The following is a 26,697-nucleotide window of genomic DNA, read 5'->3' on the forward strand; positions in this document are numbered from 1 at the left end:
TTCTTACTTGAATGAATTTTTGTAACTTTTGATTTTGATATAATTTCAAGCGTAGAGAAAGGTTGCAATAATAACATAACCTCCATATATTCTTGATTCCAATTCACGAAATGTTTACATTTTACATTTTTAATTTGTAAAATGGGGAGAATGAGAGTAGCTATGTCAAGCAGTTGGTTTTGTCTCCTAGTGTTACTAAAAAGAGTTTGTTTTGTTTTTCTCATTCTGTGTAACTGTAAAGCATTCCTTTATAATTCTAGTTATTCTTCCTATATTTTCTCTTTATTTAAGTTTTCTGAATACTGATCATTTCCTATAAATATTTTTTGTATGAGTATGTATATGTGCATGTATCTACATGTGAGATTAGCAATATTATTTACTTTATAAATTAATCTTTCACTTGGTCTTGGGACAAATAGTTTTTACATCACAAAATTCAATAGAAAGACTATGGAATTAAAGAAAGCCAATTCACAAACTCATTTTCAGTCATGACTTTTTAAAAAATTACCTTTCATGTAAATGGTTTTGATTCATTTCAGTTCAATCTATATATAAAATGCCACTCTAAAAGATACTATAGAAAAAAATGAGGTGATTGAAATGTCTTCTGTTTATAATGCTTTGACTATGCATTTTTATTTGATATTACCAGTAATTTAGAAAAGTAGATAGTTTAAATAGATTTATTTTCATTTCTTTTTATAAATATATATTTTTTAGAGAGAGAGACAGAAAGGGACAGACAGGAAGTGAGAGAGATGAGAAGTATCCATTCATGTACTGCTCACAAAAATTAGGGGATATTTCAAAATGAATATGAAGCAATAAAAAAAGAAGCATTTGATCTTTTTTATTAAACAAGAACATCAGAAGAGCAAATGACAAGTCAAAGAAAGTTATTTGATTATGCAAATGAGATGCAAGACCAACTTTTATTTCATTGGTGAAAATGCACTGTACAAAAGGCTGAAAGTACTGGAGTATCTGCACGTTCCCTGATCCCCTAATTTTTGTGAGCAGTGTAGTTGTGGCCCCTTAGTTGTTCATTGCTTGCTTCTCATATGTGCCTTGACCTGGGGCTCCAACTGAGCCAGAGACCCATTGCTCAAGCCAGCAACCTTGGGCTCAAGCCAGCTACCATGGGATCATGTCTGTGATCCCATACTGAAGCCAGTACAGTAACCCTGTGCTCAAGCTGGTGAGCTTGCATTCAAGCCGGTGACCTCAGGGTTTCGAACCTGGGTCCTCAGTGTTTAAGGCCAACACTATCCCCTGCGCCACTGCCTAGTCAGGCATATTTCCATTTCATATGAGGAATTTGAGAACTTAGAAGATTGTGACTTCAGGGCTATATAACTAGTGAGTGACAACTTAACCATGAACCAAAGCAGAGCTTTAAGTTCTTTTTAATTCTACACAACCTCTATGCAATGACTAAGCATATATTAATTTGTGCAAAGGTCTGACCACATGGGCATATGCTTAATTTAGTTACTTAATATTTATCTTCATCATTTATCTTACATGGTTATAGTACAGAGATAAAACCAGTTAAATGAGATCAAAACACTGTCTTATAGGTTCATATGAATTCCTAGAAGGTGATGTGTATATTTGGTTGTATAAATGAGAGTGGTTATAGCATTTTTTCCCTCTGTTTTATTGGAGTGTCCATTGTAGGTGACTATTGAAAATAGTGGTGGACTGGTATTAGAGACTATGCTTACTGTAATCAATTGTTAAAGATCAATACATTAAGGATCCTTATTTAACATGCACTATTAAATTGATTTTTTACTTGTGGTATTATGAATATGTTTTTTCAACATCTTACCCCATTTTACACTTAACATCTAAAAGGTTCAGTGCCAAAGGGAACAGAACTGTATCTTTATTTTCTCATCACATCCTCTCTACAATAGATAATACTTTCATTGCTCTCTCTCCAAATTGGCTCTGAGTCACTGCTGTGATTCTAGCTGTTGAACAGGCTTTCAAGTTAGCAATTAGTATTCTGGGTAAGTAAAAATTGTTGTGAGGCTGCCATTCTTACCAATGCAGCTAAGGTAGTTTTACTAGATCAATTATTAGAGTCAAGTTATCAGAGGCATAAGAGAGTGACATTCACAAGACTTCCCTAAATATTGATGCTTGAGGTTTACTGGAAATTAAATATAAAATTTTACACTTATAGTTCTAAAGTTGGAGAAACCAATAATCTGTCAAGTTCAATAAAGCCGCATTTTTGCTGCTTTAGTCTGTCTTTACTATTTTTGTCTTACCTGATGAGATTTTGCTGTTAATAAATTCAAAGGAAATATTCTAATTAGTTTCTGTCATAACTGGGAACCATAGTTAGAGTACTTTAGAAAGCATAATAGTCTATTGGGTAACACCTGCTCACTAGTAGCTAGAAATTCTTTGCCTGGCTCTATTCCAGTCTCACTAACTGTGTCTGAATGTGTGAACCCCTTACCATCTGGGTACTTCAATTTCCCTCTAAATTAAAACAACAACAAAAACTTACCTGTCTTCAGTCTAATGCAAGGGGTTTTGAAACATAATGGAAGGTCATTGAAGTGACCAATATATACTACTTACTAGTTAAAATGTATAACTATTTAAAAATCACTGGCTTTAAAATGTACTATTTTCAAATAGCAATGTATTATTTAAAAACTATTGGCTCTCTTATTGTACTTTATTGCTTAATCTTAGAACTTTTATTCTTAGAACAGATTGTATTTAAAGACCAGTTTCCCTGATGAATTTGACAAGCATGGCATGAGGCCAATTTAATGAGCTTAAGGGAAGAATTTACAGAGTATGCAGGTTAAAGGGGCTCTGGAACTGACTTTCCAGGAAGTCAAGGTACCCTGCTCATTCCTGCCGAGTGGAGGTGTGCTTCAGGTTGTCTGTTTTCTTCCTCCTGTATCATCTGATTCTAACCTGCACTTGTCTTCTATAGCTAGAGACAGTCGGATGGCAGCTTAACCTTCAGATGGCTCACTCTGCCCAAGCAAAACTCAAATTCCCTCAAGCCGTGTTACAACTAGGAGTGAGCAATGAAGATTCAAAGGTAAGAAACGGGAGCCCATTGAAATGATGTATTTTTTTAGTAGGTCTGGTACTTTATTGTTGGAAGGGATTGAAAATCCCTTTGTTCTCTGGATTGAAAATTTAAACGCAATTAAAATTTAAAAAGATTTAACAAATTGACATCTTCGTGGCAGGTTTTGTCACATTTACCTATTTTGTTATTTATTTAAAGAAATAGCTTATCTTGTAAGGTGCCTTTTTTGCAAGAACATTTCATAATGTGTTCCTTTAAATTCTGCAATGGAAAAACTGGTAGTAGCCATATAAAATTATTTTAATGTCTTAGCTACTTGTGGATATTCCTAGGTGCCTTGTGGTTTAGGCCGAATATATGGTAGAGGGAATATAGTTGACTGTTCAGCCAGTGCTGAGTTACGAGGAGGAATTGAGTTGTGTTTGTGTTTTGGTAGTATGTATGTGCATGTGTTTAAATCCCAGCTCTTGCAAAATAAAGTTTTGGATTAGATTTGTACTGCATGATGATTTCTTCTTTAGTATTAGTTTCAGAAAACTTGAATGTGTTATTAAAGGTTAAAGAGTTTTATGGAATAGTTTTTCTTACTGTAGCAGATAGAGAAATACATATTTAAGATATCAATGGGAGCTATTTTTTATATTTTTAAATAGTAATTATTCCTTTAAGATAAAAAAGGGAGAGGGATCTTTTGCTCCCTAAACAAATTATAGTGTCTCGTTTTACGACATAAACTGGAGGTAAGAATGAGGGAGAAAGATATGAGAAAGGAGAAATGACTATGGCTGAATGTGATCAGAGAATAATGAAAGTAGTGTTTTTATTTATGACATTGGAAGGATATTGAAGGATAGGAATATTATGACTTTTTTGTTAGAATTTTCACTGTTTGTTATATCATGCCTGTTTCTGTCTCCCTTAAGAACTGGGTCCAGTGCATAGCCCAGTTTTCCTGTCTATAAAATTTTAGGCAATTGAATTGGATCTTTTATTATTATTATTGTTGAATTTATAGGGATGACATTGGTTAACAAAATTATGTAGTCATTCCACCTAAGAAAGATGACTTCACAAAGTGGGAAAGGGACTCAGCACAGGCTGTCCACTCAGCTCTGTCCCCAGAGCCACAAGTGCTGGTCTCTTCACACAAGACTCCAATCTATTCCACCCTCCCTTCTCTGGAGCTCGGGATGAGTGGCTGTGAACAAGATTTTGTGCATTGCCCCTTAATAGGATTTCTGTATCTCTACTATACTTCTATCTCTCCCAGGGAATGAGAAACCCTGCTGATTTTTACAGTGATATGTGAGTGCTAATTCCCAGCTTTCGTGCTCTGGGCTGGGATGCCTGGTGTGGAGTTGAGATCTTATGCTCCTCAGGGGAATGTTTTCGGCTGAGATATCCCTCTGGGATCTCAGCTGCTGCCTGCGGGATTGGGGCCAGTCATTTTTGCATCTCAACCTTTCCTACAAGTCTTGATGTGGTTTCTTCTGTAAATCCTTGGTTATAAGACTTCTGTTAAGCTAGTCTTCATTTGGTTATTCAGGTTGCTCTGTATTTTAGCTGTAATTTCACTTTGGTTATGGGAGGATTTAAGAGTAACATCTATCTAGTCAGATGCCATCTTGGATCTCAAATCAAGTTAGTTATTATATATAACTTATTAATGTATTACAGTGTTTCAAAAGTATCATTTCATTTCACACATTTTTACCAGAAATAATATAAACTTAGTGATTGAGAGTCAAACTGACTGGTACATTATATATGCTGTGCAATTTAGTAGTAGTGTAAGCTTGGGTGAATTACTTAAACCTTATGTGTCTGTTCTTCATAGGTAAATGGGCATATCTGTTTCACAGCATTTATATAAAGGAAGGTTAAATACTCAGTAAATGTAAAATACTAGTTCAATGCCTAGTATTACGGTAAATGCTCAGTAAATGCTGGCTGCTACCATTTCCATATCTCCATCATAATCATCATCATCAAGAAAACTTCATTAGGCTAATGAATGAATGAATCTCTTTGTTTTAAACCAAAGTTGTCATTTCTGATGAAATTAACATTTTATTTTCCCCCCCTTGCATTCTTTCTTTTGATCATATTTTTCATATTTATTCTTACTGGGATTTGGAGAGGCAAGGGACAGCCTGGACCTTTTTTTTCTCTCCTCCCTTTTACTTGAAAAGTCATTCCTTTAGGTTTAGCATCATAATCTGTAACTCAGTGCTATAGACTGAGACCACTGCATGAGTGAAAACACACATATACGCACGTGCATACGTGCATTCATCTTCCAAGTTACTGTATGCCTTCACTACTGTACTACTCTTGACTACCATGTGTTAAGTGTAAGTGGCTAAATGCAATTTGTGGGTTGGAAGGATACTATTTTGACCAGTATTGGATATACTTTAAGCATGTCTTTGGCAATGCTTGATTTTGGGATGCTTAAGTCTTCCCAGCAACTTTATGATATCTTCAAAATATGTCTATGTCTCTGTTATATTTTTAGGCAGTAGGAATGAATGAGTAATGCTTCTAGTACGAGTCATGTTTTTAATTTATATTATTCAGGAAATTAATACAGATATGAGATCTAACTCATTTGAGAGATAAATCTGAGTACATTTATATTTTCTGTGTTGCTTTTCTGAAATTTTGAATGGACAGTTGATCACATTTATAACTTGCAGAGATAAAGAAGCATTTTCATTCATAAACAGACATTCAAGAGAAAGAGCAGTGGCACATAAATGTAAAGGATATTTTTATTCTGTGATTAGATTTAAGTAAACTCCTTTCTCTGTGTTGCCTGTCTCTTTTAAAGCATTATGTGGATTTGGTCCCTGTTTCTTCTATCTGCTAACAATGAGATGGAGTGTGCAACCGCTGACAACCTGGACAGAAATATGCCATCTCCAAGTGACGTGGTGTGCCCTAGCTGTAAAGAAACAGTTAACCACTAGACCTTTCTGTTCCCCTTAGTGAAATGCTAGAATTGTTACTTTTTGTTTGTTTGCTTCTTTGTTTACATTCTCCCTGTTTTTATGATCTAGTATTCTATTCTTTGTACTGTACTCTTATTATATCTGGTTCCTGAATGTTGTTATGTAACTCCTGTTATTAAGGACAACACACTATTTTTTCCCAGACATTTGTTCTTTTCTGAAATGAGAATATGGGGATTCTTGACAGGTTGGAATATTAGGTTAAAGGAATATTAGTATGGAGGATGTTTTATTGTATTGTATTGTATTGTATTTATTATATTTATTGTATTGTATCGTATTGTATTGCATTTTGCCGAAGTTAGAAGCGGGGAGGCAGTTAGACTCCCGCATGCACTCAACCAGGATCTACCTGGCATGCCCACCAGGGGGCAATGCTCAGCCCATCTTGAGCATTGCTCCGTTGTGGCCGGAGCCATTCTAGCACCTGAGGTGGAGGCCATGGAGCTGTCTTCAGTGCCCCGGCCAACTTTGCTCCCATGGAGCCTTGGCTGCAGAAGGGGAAGAGAGAGAAAGAGAGAAAGGAGAGGGGGAAGAGTGGAGAAGCAGATGGGTGCTTCTCCTGTGTGCCCTGACCAGTAATCAAACCGGGACTTCCACACGCCGGGCCAACACTACTGCTGAGCCAACTAAGCGAGGGCCTAGGGAAAATTACTTTTAATGTTTATTTTATAGGGTAGGTATCTTTTTCTTTTTCTTTTTTTATACAAGGATGGAGATAGAGTCAGTGAGAGGGATAGATAGGGACAGACAGGAATGAGAGAGATGAGAAGCATCAATCATCAGTTTTTCATTTTGACACCTTCATGGTTCATTGATTGCTTTCTCATATGTGCCTTGACCGTGGGCCTTCAGCAGACCGAGTAACCTCTTGCTCGAGCCAGCGACCTTGGGTCCAAGCTGGTAAACTTTTGCTAAAAGCAGATGAGCCCGCACTCAAGCTGGTGACCTCTGGGTCTCGAACCTGGGTCCTCTGCATCCCAGTCCGACGCTCTATCCACTGTGCCACCACCTGGTCAGGATATAGGGTAGGTATCTTGAAAATATAAATATTAAAATTATTCTGAGAGAATTACAGTCAATGCAAATTTGAGAGAATAATTTGATGGTATTTACTTTTGAGCTGCTGAACTGAAAACTTATGGTACTGTATTTTTCACTCCATAAGATGCACCTGACCTCCTAGGGTTTTAAGGAGGAAAATCAGAAAAAAAAAATTCTGAACCTAATGCTATGTTAAAATATTTAATAAAATACTGTATTTTTCCCTCCATAAAATGCATGGGCATTTTCCCCTCCACTTTTTTGGGGGAAAAAATGTGTCTTATGGAGTGAAAAATATGATAATTCACTGCAGAGTGTGATTTCTAATAATTTCTTCTCATTCACTTTCAATATATATATATATATATATATATATATATATATATATATATACACATGAAAAGTGTAGCCTGCAGTGAAGATTTTATTGCTATCACATTTGATAACATTGTTGTACTGGTCTTCTTTCTCTTAGAATATTTCTGTCTCAAGACTTTCCTGTTTTGCTACTAATTTTATCATGAAAGTAGATGATTCTAGTTTTTCCTACAGTATTTGATATATATTCTGGTTGTTTTTAGTTGTCTTAGTGTTTGTCAATTGCATTTAGCAAAATAAGATTATTTTCCTGTTCTACAGATAACTCAAAAGGAGTTTTTCTGAGCTTTCTGTTTATTTCTTGGGTTTTTGTTTTTGTTTTTGTTTTGTTTTATTTCATTAGGGGGCAGCAGAGCTCTTTGCTTTCCTAACCTCTGGCAGTCACAGTATTATTTGAAATAACATTCAGAATAATTTGTGAAATCAGTAGTTGTGGGAAATGCTAAGTGTTTACATTTCTAATCTGTATACAACAATAGAATTTGCTTTGTTTCCATTAACAGAATTAATGCTTATTAATCAGATATGTACAGAACAAATAAATGAAATCATCATGGGTTCAGTATTTAATTTGTATGTGATCATTTGCCAAGATGAAATTTATTAAAAGCCTTCTACACAATTGACTTTTTTGTTACATTCTGTCACTTGTATTAATTTCTTTATAACAAAGAGACTTAATAATCCCCAAGATAGTTATATGGCTATATTAGGTTATAGTATAACTAGTTCCAGGCTAATCATAGACAGTTGAGGTTTTTTTATTTATAGAATAGCAGTTTTATATGTAACAAATATTGATAATTTTGAACAATATCAAAACTCTTAACTTTTAATTTCTCCAAAACACTAAAATATTTTTTTATTTTTCTGTTAATCTTGCTTTATTGCATTTTCCCCAGTAAATTTGCAGTTCAGGGCAATGATTCTGAATTTTTTTTTGTACATCATTTAAGAAAATCATTTTTCCTTCAACTGAGATGAAAATGCCTTGCCAAGAAAACTTTCATATACGTATTAATGTTGAATTTGATTATGCTTAGGTTGCAGAAAGTACTTCATGGATGGGTAATTATGATTTCAAATGAAGTTAGTACTTTCAAGATTCAAAACCACTTTTTTTTTAAAGTTCTTTATTTTTATTTTCAAAATTTAGGACAAATTCCATCTAGGATGAGAAAAGGAGGTGGAGGGAACCCCTTTTTTAGTGCTTACTTTGTGCTAGACATGGTATTACCTCCTTTAATTTTTAACACATCTCTACCGGGTCTGATTGCTTCTTATTCTTGCTTTATAGATAGGTGGAGGAATGGAAACACATAGATGTATTTTTTTATGTTACACAACTAACAAACAGCAGAACTAGGATTTGAAACCAGGCTATTTTATTTCAGTTCTATGCTTTATTTATTGCTAGTATTATGCTTATTTATTTAGCACTTGATCCTTTAATATGTATATATGTTTCAAAGTGTTAAAATTGTTCTAAAATATAATGCTTTTATTGATGTTCTTTATAAAATTATAGTTATATGGATTCTATTTTTGTTTTCCTTTAAGTTGAAACAATTTTATACTTTAAGTGAATGAGAGACAGTAATATACACTTTTATATAATAAGTGAAGTTGTAAGTTTTGATGTTATCTCAGTTCAATAGAAGCTGCATTTATTTTATTTTTTTTTTATTTTTATTTTTTACAGAGACAAGAGTGAGAGTCAGAGAGAGGGACAGACAGACAGGAACGGAGAGAGATGAGAAGCATCAATCATTAGTTTTTCGTTGCGTGTTGCGACACCTTAGTTGTTCATTGATTGCTTTCTCATATGTGCCTTGACCGTGGGCCTTCAGCAGACCGAGTAACCCCTTGCTCGAGCCAGTGACCTTGGGTCCAAGCTGGTGAGCATTGCTCAAACCAGATGAGCCTGCACTCGAGCTGGCGACCTCAAACCTGGGTCCTTGGCATCCCAGTCTGATGCTCTATCCACTGTGCTACTGCCTGGTCAGGCAAAGCTGCATTTATTAATACACTTTATTATAAGGGCTGTATGCCATTATTGATGTTGATACCTTATGAACAAAGAAATAGGCTATATCTTTAAAAACAACATATCCTTAGACCTATTTATGACAGTTTCTCAGTAAGGAAATAATACTTTTGCTGTTCAGATCACGAAATCTTGTATTAGAAATTTAAAGTATTTTTATCTCAAATACAATGTTTGTGTTGCTTGATTTTGAAGCGTGTTTCTTTTTTCTGAGCTACTCTCATGAACAGGTGTGAGTTTTATAAATGTTGTATTATTAATATAACCATTTAATGAATATATATTAGCATATTCTCTTGGTAATTTAAATTTGTTTTCCTTAATTATGATAGCTGTACATATATATAGTTGACATTTTGAAAAAGATAGAAAAAAATTAAACCCAAGTATAATTAATTTCAGTACCCATAACATTGTTATGTTTTGCTTTATGATCTTTCACTTTTTTATTTTCTATGACTATTAACTTATGAGTGATTTAAAAAAAAAAATAGTGATGTTTGCCCTGGCTGGATAGCTCGGTTGGTTAGAGCAGTGGTCCCCAACCCCCGGGCCGCGGACCAGTACTGGTCCTTGGGCCATTTGGTACCGGTCCACAGAGAAAGAATAAATAACTTACATTATTTCTGTTTTACTTATATTTAAGTCTGAACAATGTTTTATTTTTAAAAAATGACCAGATTCCCTCTATTACATCCGTCTAAGACTCACTCTTGATGCTTGTGTCGGTCACGTGATAACATTTATCCGTTCCACCCTAAAGGCCGGTCTGTGAAAATATTTTCTGACATTAAACCGGTCCGTGGCCCAAAAAAGGTTGGGGACCACTGGGTTAGAGCATCACCCCAAAGCACCAAAGCTGCCGGTGAGGGCACACTCAGGAATGTAATGATGTTCCTCTCTCTCTCCCTTCCTCTCTTACTAAAATCAATAAAGAAACAAAAAAAGAAACAGTTTAAAAACAATAGTGATGTTTGTTTTTGGCCTAAGAAAAAGAATTAACGTTTTATTAGAACTGTTCAATATTAGATATGGTTATGAGGAGCTAATCTCATTCATCAATCATACTTTTTTTCTCTTTGATATATAGCAGTTACTGCTTTTTCTACAATATGCTTTCTTGCGCTCTGAAGAGACATTCTTTAAAGTCTTGGACTTTTTACTAACTGACTCATTTATTTCACCTGAGATGGATTTTCAGGATTCATAAAGATTTTAAGAAAGTTTAGTGATTTTTCTTCTCAAATGAAATGATTAATATTGACTATCATTTTAAAATGTAGTTTACTTTTTATTATCTGAGTTTTATAAGTTTATTATAGAAAACTTGAAAATTATATAAATGTGGGAAAAAACACTCAGATTTACCACTAAAATGCAGTAAATATTGTATATCTTTTTTTAGTGTTTATTCCATGCATACTTTCCTGTGAAAGTCTGATCATGTGACTTCTTTGATTTTACATTCTGCTGTTTTCACCTTGTAACAAATCTTTTTTATATTACTTTAAACTCATTACTAATATATTTAAGATGACTACATCATATTTTGGCTATGACCTACTATAATATATTTACCAGTTCCTCTATTATCAATAATGGGTTTTTCCCCCAGTATTTGCCTATTATATTGTGATAAACTTCTTTGTATACATATAGGTGCTCAATAAACATTTATTGATGGATGGATGGATGAGTGAATAAATGAATGAATGAAGCCTTCTTGGTATGTAGATTATTCCCCAGGAGTATAATTACAGGGTAAAAAGGTATAAGATTGTTTGATAAATGGCTTTCCATAATCATTTTGGGAACACACATCGAAATTCAAAGGTTATATGCAAAGGATTTAAAAGCCACTGGAGAATAATGTAACATTAATATCTCAAAAATAGGTTATGTGATAACTAGTTAATTAATTTGGTTAATTTTAAGAGGCCAAATGCCCAGATTTTTTTTTTTTTTTTAAATATTTATTTATTTATTTATTTACAGAGACAGAGAGTAAGTCAGAAAGAGGGATAGACAGGGACAGACAGACAGGAACAGAGAGAGATGAGAAGCATCAATCATTAGTTTTTCATTGCTCATTGCAACACCTTAGTTGTTCATTGATTGCTTTCTCATATGTGCCTTGACCGCGGGCCTTCAGCAGACCGAGTAACCCCTTGGTGGAGCCAGCGACCTTGGGTTCACGCTGGTGGGCTTTTCCTCAAAGGAGATGAGCCCGCACTCAAGCTGGCAACCTCTGGGTCTCGAACCTGGGTCCTCTGCATCCCAGTCCAACGCTCTATCCACTGCGCCACTGCCTGGTCAGGCCCCAGATATTTTTGTAATATTACAGAGCCCTTCTTTTAAAAATTTTTTATTACATTAATGTACAGATTAAACAAGCTTTTATTATATGTGCTTATTACAGAACATTCAGAAACAATCTGATCAAATACTCTTGCAGTTAGAAAAAATAGATACAGTTTTTGTTAGGTAATTACCCAGATACTTTGAAAACAAATCCTGGTTCTTTGGAATCAGATATATTTAAATATTTCTAAGGCTTGTCTATCCTTAATTTTGTTTTGTATCTTTTTTCATTGTGATCTATTTTCAATATTAGTGTTTGTCAAGGAGTCATATTTTCAATTTAAGAGCAATATAAAAATGTGATAAATATGACTTTCAAAAAGATCTTATGTATTCAAGTATACTGAAATGTTCAAAGCATATCGTATAACTCCTTAATATTACAAAGTGAACCCACTTGTATTTGACTGTGTGTGTGTGTGTGTATGTGTGTAGGTCTTTTTTCCATAATTTAATCTGCCTAACAGAAAGTTTGCATTTATCCATGATAAGACTTTATAAGATAATAAAAACTTTGCTTTAGACACTATTAACTTTGATGAATAAAAACATTATTACACAATTAGAATGTGATAGAATGTAATATTTATGTGGAGAAGTGATGAGTCTCTGCAGAGAAAATCCTTTTTAAAAATACTCCAGAAAGTTTATGCATTTCAGAATTTTAAAATAATCTTTTTGCTAAAATTCTCTTAAAATTTTTTCTGGAATTCTGAAGTAGGGAAATGAATAATATTATCTCTCTTGTCTTTCCCAGCTTCTGAACTTCTTTAATTTTTGAAATCCAGAGGCAAATAATAATTGTAGAATTCCTGAAATGTAACAGAATATGTTTAAAGGTATCTTTAAATTTTGTTTGCTGTATTTTTGTGGATTAGAAATGATAATGTAAATGAGTGGTTTAAGTATTTAGAAATAAAAAGTATGAATGAATTAGACATCTGAACAACTAAAATGCTAATAAGTTCAATAAAGTAAGCAGTAACCTTTTAAATAGCTCAAATGCAATTCAAGAAATATTTATTGATCATTAACTATGCATGAGGTACTTGACAAGGTATTAGTGATGTAGACAGGTTTTATTTTCCATCACAGAACTTATGTTCTAGCAGGAAATACAGGAATTGGCAAAAGTAGGTTTACAGTTGTGAGCATACAAAAACAGTTTATTCTTGTATTATTATTTATTAATTATTGTATTTTTCATACAAACAACTGTAAACCTACTTTGCCCACCTCTGTATGTTATGCCAATAAATATAAGCTTTGAGAAAATAGATGGAACTATGGAAATTGACACAAGAAATCAGAGACTATGAGAGGCAAAGAAGTCTTAGGTGGAAGAAAGAGCACATGAAAAAGGATAGAGACTTAGTTTGAGCATGTTGAGTATGAGGTAGCTGAGACATCCAGGTGAAGATTGTTTGGTTGGCAGTCTGAGGTTAGGAGAAAATTATAGATTAGAAATTAAGATTTGGATATTGAAGTTCAGATTAAAATGTTAGTCATGAGAATGGAAGAAATCAATCACTTAGGGAGGCAGTATAGAACCTAAATGGACTCTTGAACTTGAAAGTAGAGTTTAAATTAAAAAAAAAAAGTAGAGTTTGAGTAGTTCATGGCAGTGATGTATAGGAGAAGCTAGACACCAAAGGAAAAGAGCATTTCTTGGAGGATAAATTATGTCACATGCTGCTAAGTAAAACAGAGGATGGGAGGGGATATTAATTGAACCTTCACAGATAAGAATTAGGTACTAATATTTTACCTGGTTTGTAAATAAAGATGCAGAAACTCAGTGGTTAAATATCTTTTACTAAATTGGATACTAAGTTGAATATTAAAAAATGATGGAGTCAGGATTTGAACCCAGATCAATCTGACTAAATAGCCTGAAGTTATAATCACTATATAGTGCTAAGAAAAAATTGAATTTAGTGATGTAAAGGTCATTGTTGATCACTATTACGGGCAGGAGAAGGAGATGTTTTATGATGGAGAGCAGTATTGAATGCTATAGAAAGTTCAGGAAAGAGAACAGACATGTGACTATTGGATTTGGTAGATGGACTTCTCTAATGACCTTGACAAATATACTGCTCACAAAAATTAGGGGATATTTCAAAATGAATATGAAGTGATTAAAAAAAGTATTTAATTTTTTTTTATTAAACAAGAACATCAAAAAAGCCAGCAACAGGTCAAGGAAAGTTGTTTGATTATTCAAATGAGATGAAAAACCAACTTTTATTTCATTGGTGAAAATGCTCTATACAAAAGGCTGAAAGTACTGGACTATCTGCACGTTCACTGATCCCCTAATTTTTGTGAGAAGTATAGTAACCTTACTTACAATTGAGTAGAAAAAGAAACCTGACTGATAAAACTAAATAAAGAATATGAGGAGAGTAAAAGCAACCATATAGGCAACTCTTTCCAGGAGAAAAGTAAAAGGGTAGTCAATGTAGCAAAATGTGAATTCAGTGACTGCAGAAATATTAGAGGAGGTTTGTATGCTGATACCACAGACCCATTGGGAGAGAAATCGATGCTATGGGACAGAAAAGGATAAAAGTTCCTTGAGAAAGTGAGGAAATAGTAGATCCAGAGCACAAATCGAAGGGTTGGACTTTGATGGGAGTGGAAACATGTCATTTATTTTAATAGGAAAGAAGGCAGAATATGGGTTAGATAGGTAGTTTTGGTAGTGAGAAGAAATAGTTGTGTGTGATTGCTTTTCTTTTTCCAATGCAGTCATTAGTTAGGGAAGTGGATAGGTCTAGGAGGTTTGAGAACAGAGGAGAAAGTATGAAGTAGTTATTTTGGATATTGGGGAGATGAGTAAACTAGGTATTTTAGGATATGTCCCTTTTATGTCCCTTTACTGACCAGTGATAATTGCCCATTTTAAATTTGTGACCATAAATGTGAAATGAGGGCTGTTGAAAGGTTGTGCATTTTTCTTCAATTACTTTTAGTTCTAATGCATATGTAAATTAGGTGGATAATTGGGTTTGATTAGGGTTTCTTCTATGCCAGGTTTATCAGGTGAAAGGAGAAAGGGACAGAGGATTAGTTATGTACGCACACGAGTGAATTTAGTTATTGACCACGGACTCCAAATTGGGTCATGTGAAAAGTGAAGATATGGTGTGCGGTGGGAATGGGTGTGTGGTAGAAAATGAGAAAGAAATGGAGATAGGGCTGGACTACCTACAGCCTCCCTCAAGTATTCTGTGGTACAATGGAGCCTCAGATAGACACATTAGTTTCAGGGTCACTCAAGGATTTTTTGTCTTCAGATCTCTGTGTACAGGTTAATAGCATATTCTTTAAGACAGAGAAGTGGATGCAAATAAAACCTGATATCTGGTATGTTTTCAATGTTTACATCAATTTGGAAATTTAAGTGGTCTAGATATGTGAAAATTTACATATCCTAGGAGTTCTCAATGTATGACCTATAGCTACTTCTTGATCTATTCCTTCCTTTGTTGATAATACACCCAGTACCTGATAGACAATACCAATGATACTATAGACAGAAATCAGTTAAAAATGTGAACATTTTACATCTCATCCAAATGTATTAAGATTGAACATCATTGGTGATTTTCTGAGCTGGTGTGCTGAATCTAATATTCTGGGTTTTGGGGGGTGATATTGTAAATTTTAGATTCAAGACAAACTAAAAAGAGCTATATTACATTTTCTCATGAGTAAATTGTCTTGTTCTTTTTTTTTTTTTTTTAATTTAAGTGAGAGGAGGGGAGATAGATAGACTCCTGCATACACCCCAACCGGGATCCAGCCAGTAACCCCCATCTGGGGCTGACGCTTTGCCCATCTGTGGCCATACTTGCAACTGAGCTATTTTTAGTGCCTGAGGCAGAGGCGCCACGGAACCATCCTCAGCACTTGAATCAATCAAGCCATGGCTGCAGAAGGGAAGAAAGAGAGAGAGAAGGAGTGGGGGAGGGGAAGAGAAGCAGTAGTCATTTCTTTTATGTGCCTTAACCAGGAATCAAATCTGGGAATTCCACATGCCGGGTCAGTGCTCTACCACTGAACCAATTCAGTCCTAAAAATTTGGCCAAAGGGAGTTGACAAACACTTTTCTTTCCTGGCCTGGTTTAAAGTAGGTTTTAAGCATGTTTGTTGTTAAGTACCACATGAATGCTTAAATATGTCTTTAGCGGATTCTTAAAATTATGTTTCAGATTTTTTTTTTTAATTTATTCATTTTAGAGAGGAGAGGGAGAGACAGAGAGAGAGAAGGGAGGGAGGAGCTGGAAGCATCAACTCCCATATGTGCCTTGACCAGGCAAGCTCAGGGTTTTGAACTGGCGACCTCAGCACTTCCAGGTCAATGCTTTATCCCACTGCGCCACCACAGGTCAGGCATGTTTCAGATTTTTAAATTTTCTTTATATATATGAAAATTATTTAGAGGAAATTAAAATTATATGAAGAGGAGGAATCACTGTATAATTTAGTTCTCTTCTTAGAACAAATTATTGGGCATTGTTGGCCATGCCATCATGGTATTGGGAAAAGTGAGTATTTTTCTAAGTTCACACACAAGATCTTCTCTTTATGTTGTATGAGGTTTTTTTTTGTTTTGTTTTGTTTTTTAGCTTTTCATCTATCTGTTTTTGATATTAATGATGCAAAATTGTATAATCTTTTTAAAAGATTTTATGGCTGTATATAGTTTTTTTTTTTTAAGATTTTTTTTAGGCTCTGGCCAGTTGGCTCAGTGGCAGAGCTTTAGCCTGGCGTGTGGAAGTCCTGGGTTTGATTCCTGGTCACGACACACAGGAGAATTAACCCCTCCCCCTTTTCTCTCTTTCTCTCTCTGTCTTTTCCTCCCACAGCCATGGCTTGGTTGCAGCAAGTTGGCCCTGGGTGCTTAGGATGGCTCCATGGTCTTGTATCTGGTGCTAAAATAGCTCAGTTGCCCAAACAACAGAGCAACCGCCCCAGATGAGCAGAATATTGCCTGTAGGGGGCTTGCTAGGTGGATCTAGGTCGGGGCTTATGTGAGTGTCTCTCTGCCTCCCCGTTTCTCACTTAAGAAATAAAAATAAAAAATTTTTAATTTATTGATTTTAGAGGAGAGCAAAAGGGGGTGAGGAAGAAGTGGGAAGCATCAACTTGTAGTAGTTGCTTCTCGAGTGTGCCTTGACAGGCCAAGCCTAGGTTTTGAACCTGTGACCTCAGCATTCCAGGTTAACACTTTATCCACTGGGCCACCACACGTCAGACTATAAAGTTTTTTAAGGGTTTAATTAGATCTTTAAATCTTGTATCACCAGACTTCATAGTTGGAATTATGGCCATCCTACGATACATACTTAAGGACTGTGAGTCTGGTTTGACTCTTTTCTTGTTTGTATTTAGCATCAGCTCAGCATCATCAGTTCTGTGCTTTTGGTCTGTATCTGGATATATGTTCAAGGATCTGAAGGTAGCTGTTCAGTTAGTACCCAGAGAATAGCCTATTTCAGTCACCTTATCATATAATGGAGAATGATATCCTTAGGCAGCGGGAACTCGTTATAACTAGGCCATGGATGAACAGAAGGGTAGAAATAGGGTTGGTGAAGCATGTTATTCTTATCTTACCATTCATCCCACTCCTTTATACTAGCAAAAATAGCAGACAGACAGAACTAACTGAATATTTACAAACCCTGATAACTTCTTGTTTCTAAAATTTTGATCTCTGTCTAATTAATGAAATAATAAAGCTATAAACAACTTTTTAAATATCATAGCTTAAGTTCTTAAAAATTGTTTGGTTGCAAGTGAAATAATACTGTATATAGAAAACCCTAAAGATTCCACCAAAAAACTACTAAAACTGATAAATGAATTCAGTAAAGTGGCAGGATATAAAGTAAATATCAAGAAATCAGTTGTATTTATATACACCAATAATGAAATATTAGAAAAGGAAACTAAGAAAAACAATGCCATTTATAATTGCATAAAAATAAAAAACCTAGGAATAAATTTAAGGATATAAAAGACCTGTCGTTAGAAAATTATAAGACATTGAAGAAAATACAAATAAGTGGATACATCTACCATGTTCATGGATAGGAAGGAAGAATTAACATTGTTAAAATGGCCATAATAAAGCAAATGACCAGGAAGCACAAAGAAAGATACTCAACATGATTAGTCATAAGGGAAATGAAAATCAAAGCCACAATGAGCTACCACTTCATACTCTTCAGGATGGCTATAATTTCTTTCTTTCTTTCTTTTGTAAGGAAAATAACACGTTAGTGAGGATATGGAGAAATTAGGACCTTCATACATTTCTTGTGGGAATGTAAAATGGTTCTGCCACTACTGTGGGAAATAGTTCAGCATTTCCTTAGAATTTTCAACCATAGTATTACCATCTTAGATATATACCCAGAAGAATTGAAAACAAGAACTCAAACAAGTACATGTCCATTTTAGCAGTACCAGTCACATAGCTAAAACTTAGAAACAACTCAGATGTCCATCAGTAGACAAGTGGATAAGAAACTTGTGGCATAATATATACAATAGGATATTATTGAGCCATGAAAAGGAATGAAGTGTACTGATACATGGTACTATGAGAATGAACCTCGAAATCATCCATAGAAACAGAAGCAGATTAGCAGTTGCCAGGACCTGGGCCCAGGGAAGAATGAGGAGTGACAGCTTAAAGGTTATGAGTTTCTTTTTAGGATAATGAAAATGTTCTGGAGTTAGATAGTGGTGATATTTGCACAACATTGTGAATGTATTGGAAGCCACTTAACTGTATACTTTACAGTAATTAAAATACTACATTTTAGAGAGGGGGGAAATCAAGAGAGAGAATGAGGAAGACCAACTTTAGGAATATTTCAACCCTCTAAGTATAGTGATAAGAAAATTCAGGCCCAGTGAGGCTAAATGATTTGTTAGTTGATTATCAGCACAGTCAGACCCCAGTTCAACACAGTGAGGGAACCTTTGATTTAAAGTGACAATACTGATTTTAAATTCTTAGACTGTGGTCAAGAATCTGAATCCTTCTGTGGAAAATTTCCCAATTTGAAAAAATGGCTAGTGATACCCCTGCCTCCTTGGATTATTGATAGAATTAAATGATATAATTCTCACACAGTAGGTAGGCATTTAGTGTTAATTGAATTTAAAGTTGTAAAGCTGTAATTTAACATTGTGTTAGAAATATAAATTAGGAAGATGTTTTTAGGAATACATTATCTTGGAAGGAAGTTGAGTACTGACTTGGTGGCCTATATAATAGTTTGCTCTTTTTAAAAAAAACTATTCAGTGTTACAATATTCTAAATTGTAACCAGGCTATTAGAATTGAGATTGAATTATCTTAGTCATCATTTTAAAGAAATCATTGTTCCTTTTCTCTTAATTAGTGGAAATGATTCCCAAATGAATATAGAGGAAGAATACCACATCCTTAATTACTGGTATGGTATTGTAGGCTACTTGAACTCCCTGTGGGATTTTTTTTTTAACATCCAGTGACCTTTTATAGAGTATGTGCTATGAAAGAACAAATCTACAGGGGTAGTGTGGCAGTGTGCCAATTATAAATGTAATTTTCTATTATATTAAACCACCTTTCATTTATAGCATTAGCCATATTTCGTATGTACGTAATAGCTTTCGGCTACAGTGCCCAAAACTCTTTACAAATATTGAGTCCTTTGAGGCAGGCATACTGTAGTCATACTATTTTGTTAAGTGAGGAGGAAGATGGTATTATTTAATTGTTATAGCTATAATAAGAGAAGAAGTAACCTAATAAAAATATGTCTTTAGTTTTAAGATGATTTTACTTTAAAGTGAGAAACTGAAAGTTGTTCTGCCTCATTTAAATGGTGTTCAAATTTTCATCCCTATATTAATTTGGTTGCTTTTTCTACTTTTCAACTGATTATAATGTATATTGATTTCTTTTGATGCTAAAGTAGAAGAAAACATGAAAATTATGAGCATGTACCTAGAGTGGTTTATTATTTTTTTTAAACTTATTTTTGTAGATAACATTTTTTTTTACTTTTTATTTTATTTATTCATTTTAGAGAGGGGGGAGAGAGAGAGAGAGGGAGAGAGAGAGAGAGAAGTGGGAGGAGCAGGAAGCATCAACTCCCATATGTGCCTTGACCAGGCAAGCCAGGGTTTTGAACCAGCAACCTCAGAGTTTCCAGGTTAACGCTTTATCCACTGCGCCACCACAGGTCAGGCGAGTGGTTTGATTTAAATCTAACAAAAGCCTTGCCTGGAACGGTGGTGGCACAGTGGATGGCATTGCCCTGGGATGCTGAGGTCCCAGGTTCAAAACCCCGAGGTCTTTGGCTTAAGCACAGTGTCACCAGTATGAGCCCAAAAGTTGCTGACTTGAGCCCAAGGTCACTGGCTCAACTGGAGCCCCTCTCACCCCTGACCCATCAAGGAACAGATGAGAAGCAGCCAGTGAACAACTAAAGTGCTGCAGTTAAACTAAAGTGAGAGTTGATACTTCTCATCTCTCTCAATCAACCTTTTGCTGTATATAGATAAATAGAAAAATTTATAGATTTATTGGTTTGAGAGTGGATATTATATATTCAGTTATGCAAAGGTTACATAAAGCTTACCTCCTCTGCCCTCAAGTGGCTCAGTGTTTAAAGTGTCATCCCAGTGTACCCAGGTTGTGAGTTCAATCCCAGTCAGGGTGCATACAAGAAACAACAAGTAAGTAGAACAGTGAGTTGATTTTTCTCCCTCCCCCTCAAGCAGAAGAAACATTAAAAAAAAAGTTATCTCCAATATTTTAGGTTGGCATGGTAATGACTCTTTGTTACATAATAGTGTATTTATGCTTCTTTTTGATGATACACCTGCCCTTTATGAATAAAGTACTACCAAATGCTATACATTTCGGATGTCTGCTTCTAAAGATGGTGATCTTTGGAAATGGGCGACGTAGTATAGGTTAAGATACAGAAAAATTTAAAAATACAATTTAAAATGGGGCCTAATTAATAGTAATTTCTAAGAAACAATACATATAATTCATAAGAAAATTTTGTTTATTGTAAGAAGTAAACTTTGGGTTTATAAATTGCCTTAGGTCAGTGAATATGGGTCAGGACGGACCCATTTGGAAGCTGAGGGGACATCTAATTTCTTAATAATATTTTAAAATATAAAATTTGCAGGTGGCTGAGATACCTCATTGCTTCTTCTGTAAGTGCTGCCACCTTCTCTTCCTGAATTTTAGTCAGGTGGGATGGTTGGAGCTCATCAAAGCTGAGCGCCTTGAGAGGTGCAGTGCACAGACCATAACCACTATACCTGGTACTGCCCCATTCCAACAATCAAGAAGATGATGATAATACATAACATTTATTGACCACTGACTATGTGGCCAAGTATTATTTTCTATACTTTTATACTTTGTCTCATCAGACCCTTGAAATTAATAAGCAACGAGTCATTTTTTTTTTTTTTTGAATTGTCCCAGAAGGGCTGAAAACTAGATCCAATTTAATAAAGTAGCCACCACATTTTCACAGTGAGTACTTGGCCGTCTGTCTTCAGTGAGGTGTATGGCTAGTCCAGTAAACCCTATTCTCGCAATCTTTATGGTTTTATCTTGCTCTTGAGCATTTTGTTTTAATGGCTATGAAACTCTCCCGTGGCTAAGTGATTTATTTCAGTTTCCCAGGTGTGAGGAGTGAGAGAATGACCTCAATAGAAGATTGTACTGAGCATTGTTCCTGTTCTTTTCAGCTGGGGCTAAGTATTGAAGTACTTATAGTACTACAGAATCAGAATTTCTGGTAGTAGAATAGAGTCTGTACTGGATTTTTCTAGAGAATACTCAACTGAAGTGTAAGTAGGTAGCAGGTCAGCTAAGATATTGGGTGACCACTCAAGCCTTTGGGGCAGCCAAGCACAGCTGGGGCGAACTATATCCCCAGTTGGAGCCCCAGCCTCAGCCTGCCTAGGTTGACCATAGTGTAAGGTAAAAGCACCATCAGTTTCTGTCAGTGCCAGGAGGTGAGTTAGACTTAGGTGACACAACTTCCTCAGAAATGGAAAGAAGTACAAATTTAAAAGTTTTTTTTAACCTAATTCTCTCTCCGATTGTTTTAATTGCTGGTGTGATACTGAATTGAGCACTTGAAATTTGTACTTGGCAGCATATTGTTTGTGACATTTCTTTTCTTTTCTTTTTTTTAATATAAATTTTTATTAATGTTAATGGGATGACATTAATAATTCAGGGTACATATATTCAAAGAAAACATGTCTAGGTTATCTTGTCATTAAATCATGTTGCATACCCCTCACCCAGAGTCAGACTGTCCTCCGTCACCCTCTATATAGTTTTCTCTGTGCCCCTCCCCCTCCCCCTGACTCTCTCCCTCCCTCCCTCCTACGTCCTCCCTCCCCCCACCCCTGGTAACCACCACTCTTTTGTCCATGTTTCTTAGTCTCGTTTTTATGTTCCACCAATGTATGGAATCATGTAGTTCTTGTTTTTTTCTGATTTACTTATTTCACTCCGTATAGACATTTCTTGACTAGTACATGTGCACCAGTTGATTGTGTGGATAGACAGAGGGTAAACTTGACCTGCTTTCTGACAGTGCCTTTCCCTTCACTCTTCTTTCAGGGGAACTTTGGTTTACTAGTAGTTTCAGGTGATTTTTTAAACTCATATAAAAATTCTTTTATATAGTTAAGATTAAGTTAATAATTCAGTTAACATACATTAAGCAGTTCATTTAGCAAGTTGGCCTAGATCTGCATTCAAAGATACATTTATTAGCCTAGTCCTACATAGTTTGCCCAGTGTGGGAAAATCTTCATTTCTGCCAGCCTTTCCCACAAAACTTCTTGTTATTCTTTATGTACATTTATGTTAAAAAGAGTGATGGCTTCTTTTTTTTACATACAGTGTAATCTCATCTTATAGAGAGGTGAGTTTTAGGGTCTAACTGTGCAGAAGGTTATGATCTCATAGAGACAAGACTGTTTTTAGGAAGGGAGAGGAAATGCCTTTGGAAAGTACCATATTGTATCCTAGCATAACATTACTAAATAAGTTTATTTCAGTCATATTATTTTTCTTTAGCAGTTTGCTGGAAGAGTTTGCTATTTCTTTCGTCAAAGATTTAGAGTATGTGTAAATGTGCTAACACTAGAATTATCCTCCACACAGGAGACACCAATATGCATTGACTGAGAAAATAGCAAATATATATTTTATATCTCACACTCACTCTAGGACTTACACTTATTCACAAAGAGGGTGGACTTAATTGCCTGCATTATTTGATAATTCTGTTTTCATTCACTAAGTGTGTAGTTGAATTCATATAAGCGAGTTATAGTTAAATTTACATAAATTACACCACTGTATTAATTAATTAATGACTTGTGTTGTTTGTGCTATGTTCCTCTTATGCTTGTTTATGCCTTCAAGATTTTCACATTCTCATTTCTCAGAATTTAAAATACTACTTAAAAATGTGTTTATTAAGAAACGCTCTTGCTTATTATTAATCTGCTACTGATTCAAGCCTGTTAGAAGAGAGAATAGGTTCTTAAATATAAACTCATTGGCATTCTGTATTTGTTAGATAATATATTTTTGTAAAAATCTTACAGATAAACATTTTGTGTATCTTAATGAAACAAAAAAGAAGAGAATAAGGGTAGTAGGTGCTAACTTTTATTAAATTGACAGGGAAGAATATGAGTATACTGACTTATTGCCAATTTGAAAAATAACAATTTTAATATGATTTTCTGTTTTTCTCCAAATATCTTGAGCCAGGTTCTGTTGCTACTAACCAACTTATTTGAATTGCATTCTAATTCAGGTATGACTATCTCCCAGGGTTTGCACTCTTGTAGACTCTACTTACATGTTTTTATATGATAGGAGTTTGCCTTTATTTATATTAGCAATATTAATCATCTATTAATTTTTCTTCATTTTAAGTCATTGAAACATATCCCATTCATTAATATAAGAAAAATTTATCCTAATAAATTAAGGACTTAAAATTTTTTAGAGCAACTATAGCATTTAATTTATTTTATTTTGAAAGGTTTGACTGGAGATTACTATGGTTTCTTTTCTGTGTGTGTGTGTTCCTCCATATTAATGTTGTTGTAGAAAGGGCTTACTTTTTACACAGGGGGCCAGTTCACTGTCCTTCAGACCGTTGGAGGGCCGCCACATAAAGTGCTATCACTGACCACCAATGAAAGAGGTACCCCTTCCGGAAGTGCGGGGGGGGGGGGTGGATAAATGGCCTCAGGGGATCGCATGCGGCCCCCGGGCTGTAGTTTGGGGACATCTGGCTTAGATTCTGTTACTTGTAGTTGTGTGTCTTGGGATAAAGCATTTTACCTCTCTGATCTTAGTGCTTTCATGTACAAAAATAAAGGGATTGAGTTGTGATTTCTATTATCCAGCTAAAAAATAACTGGTATTACAATTTGAAAGATAGTAGAGAATAAGGTAAATGACTTTGAAAGTGGCATTGTTATGTAGTAAAAACAACACAGGTCTTGGAATTATACTGTTTGCCTCTTAGGAAGCAGCTAGAAAAGCTCAAGCAGACTACTTACTGACTGAGGCCCAAATTCTGATCTGGAAATTTGGACAATAATAGCTATGTCACAAGGTTTTTCTGAGAATTAAATATGACAGGAAATGTAAAAGTGTCTATTACAGCACAGTTTTAGTTCATTGATATCTTCTTAAAGAGATCTTTTCAGGTTAGGGCAGGAGAATGGAAATGCCTACCTCTTGATAAGGTCATTATTGAGTTTTACCAGAAGTGAAACTAGCTGTGAACATAAAAAGCATGAAGAAGATAATAATATAGTCTTTCTGATATCTTTATGATAAATTGGTTTTTGACAGCAATTGGAAGCAATATTTAAGGGAAGATTAGGTCAGTAAAAGACTTTACTGAATTTTGTTCTTTGGTGCTAGTGACCTTTTCTTTAAGCATTTGAAATGGAATCAGAAGAGAATACTAAGTATATATTCAGGCAAAATGTTGGATTCAGTTTTGTTATTTTTTAAATGACTTTGAGCTATTCATTCAATAACTGTATACATCTTTAGAGATTATGTCATTTCAGTGGAAGTTTGAGAAAATGGATCACTCAAACACAAATAGTTAAGAGTATGCATTTGTCCACATTTTCTGTTAGTACCTTAGTGGTGGATAATCTTAATACAATGGATTCTCTTTTGAGTTTGTGGCTATTTTCTTGTTTTAAAAGTAGGTATCTTTTTAAACTACTGTATATTTAATTAGAATCTGGTTTGCATGTAGCCTTGAACTGAGTGTATTGGGTAATTACACAGTGCTTTATATATACTGACTTGTTAGGTACATTCGACATTTGATTTTAGAATTACTTTTGTTATTTTCAGTTAGGATTGCAAAACTTTAACTTTTGTCACTGGAGTTTGGGTAACAATTTTGGACTTGTGGTGGCTGTTTGAACCAAGTATAAAGGTTAATGAAACTCTATAATGAAAATAATCACTATATAAAAAGCTGTATACTTAATAGAAAGCGTATCCCTTTGCTGATAACAAATGGGAGAAACTTTGAATTTTGATGAATTTAAAAATTTAGCAAGAGTTATGAATATATCATACCAATTTTAAAATTAAAAAGATGAGAGATTCCAAGATGGCTGCTGAGTAGGTCGAAACTACACTCACCTCCTCCCAGCACCAAACTGGATTTACACTTATAGAGCAAGATTCCTGAATAACCAACTGAAAGACAGCTGAACAGGGGTGTTATAACCATGGATTTAAAGAAAAAGCCACAATGAGATGTTTAGGAAGGGGAGACACACAGAGAGGAATGGCCCCTGCACCCACGTGTGGCAGCTGATAAGCTGGAGCCACGTATCAGCTATAAAAGTACCCCCTGAGGAGCATGGGGTCTGAACCTCACGCCAGGAGCTCCAACCCATAGTATTGAAAATCCTAGTCACAGCAATCAGACAAAAAGAAGAAATAAAAGGCATCTAAATTAAAAAGGAAGAAGTAAAACTATATTTGCAAGTGACATGATAGTGTATACAGAAAACCCTAATGACTCCACCAAAAACTACTAGAACTGATAAATGAATTCAGTAAAGTAGCAGGATGCAAAATTAATATACAGAAAATAGTGGCATTTTTATACACTAATAATGAATGATCAGAAAGAGAAACTAAGAAAACATTCCCATTTACAATTGTAACAATAACAAAAAAATGAGGTACCTAGGAATAAATTTAAGGAGGTAAAAGACCTGTACTTGGAAAATGATAGGATACCAAAGAAAGGAATTGAGGAAGATAGATATAAATGGAAGCATATATTCTGTTCATGGATAGAAAGAATTAACATAATCAAAATGTCCATAATACCCAAAGCAATCTATAGATTTAATACAATTCCTTATTGAAATACCAATAGCATATTTCACAGAATTAGAATAAATATTACAACAAGTTTTATGGAACCACTCAAGACCCAGAATAGCCACAGCAATCTTGAGAAAGAAGGAAGTTGGAGAAATCACACTACCTGATAACAAACTATACTACATACCCATAGTAATCAAAGTAACATGATACTGGCATCAGAACAGACATATAGAACAATGCAACAGAATAGAGAGCATAGAAATAAATCTACACCTTATGGCCAATTAATATTTGACAAAGC

At 34.8% G+C, this 26,697-nt stretch overlaps 1 protein-coding gene across 2 annotated transcripts in view; it reads left to right on the forward strand.

The window, feature by feature from the left end:
* The window catches only part of COMMD10 (COMM domain containing 10), a 215,464-nt gene that overhangs the window by 31,087 nt on the left and 157,680 nt on the right, over positions 1 to 26,697 (forward strand). The window contains exons 5-6 of one of the 2 annotated variants that reach the window (XM_066274119.1): positions 2,975 to 3,085; positions 5,913 to 7,450. In XM_066274119.1, coding sequence (XP_066130216.1) covers positions 2,975 to 3,085; positions 5,913 to 5,951 — 150 coding nt within the window. In that variant the 3' untranslated portion in view covers positions 5,952 to 7,450. Of the gene's footprint in view, positions 1 to 2,974; positions 3,086 to 5,912; positions 7,451 to 26,697 lie in introns of those variants that run through there. The other variant, XM_066274118.1, reaches the window with a different exon arrangement.

The sequence above is a fragment of the Saccopteryx bilineata genome, chromosome 4, assembly GCF_036850765.1.
Source record: "Saccopteryx bilineata isolate mSacBil1 chromosome 4, mSacBil1_pri_phased_curated, whole genome shotgun sequence".
In the NCBI taxonomy this organism is placed as follows: domain Eukaryota; kingdom Metazoa; phylum Chordata; class Mammalia; order Chiroptera; family Emballonuridae; genus Saccopteryx; species Saccopteryx bilineata.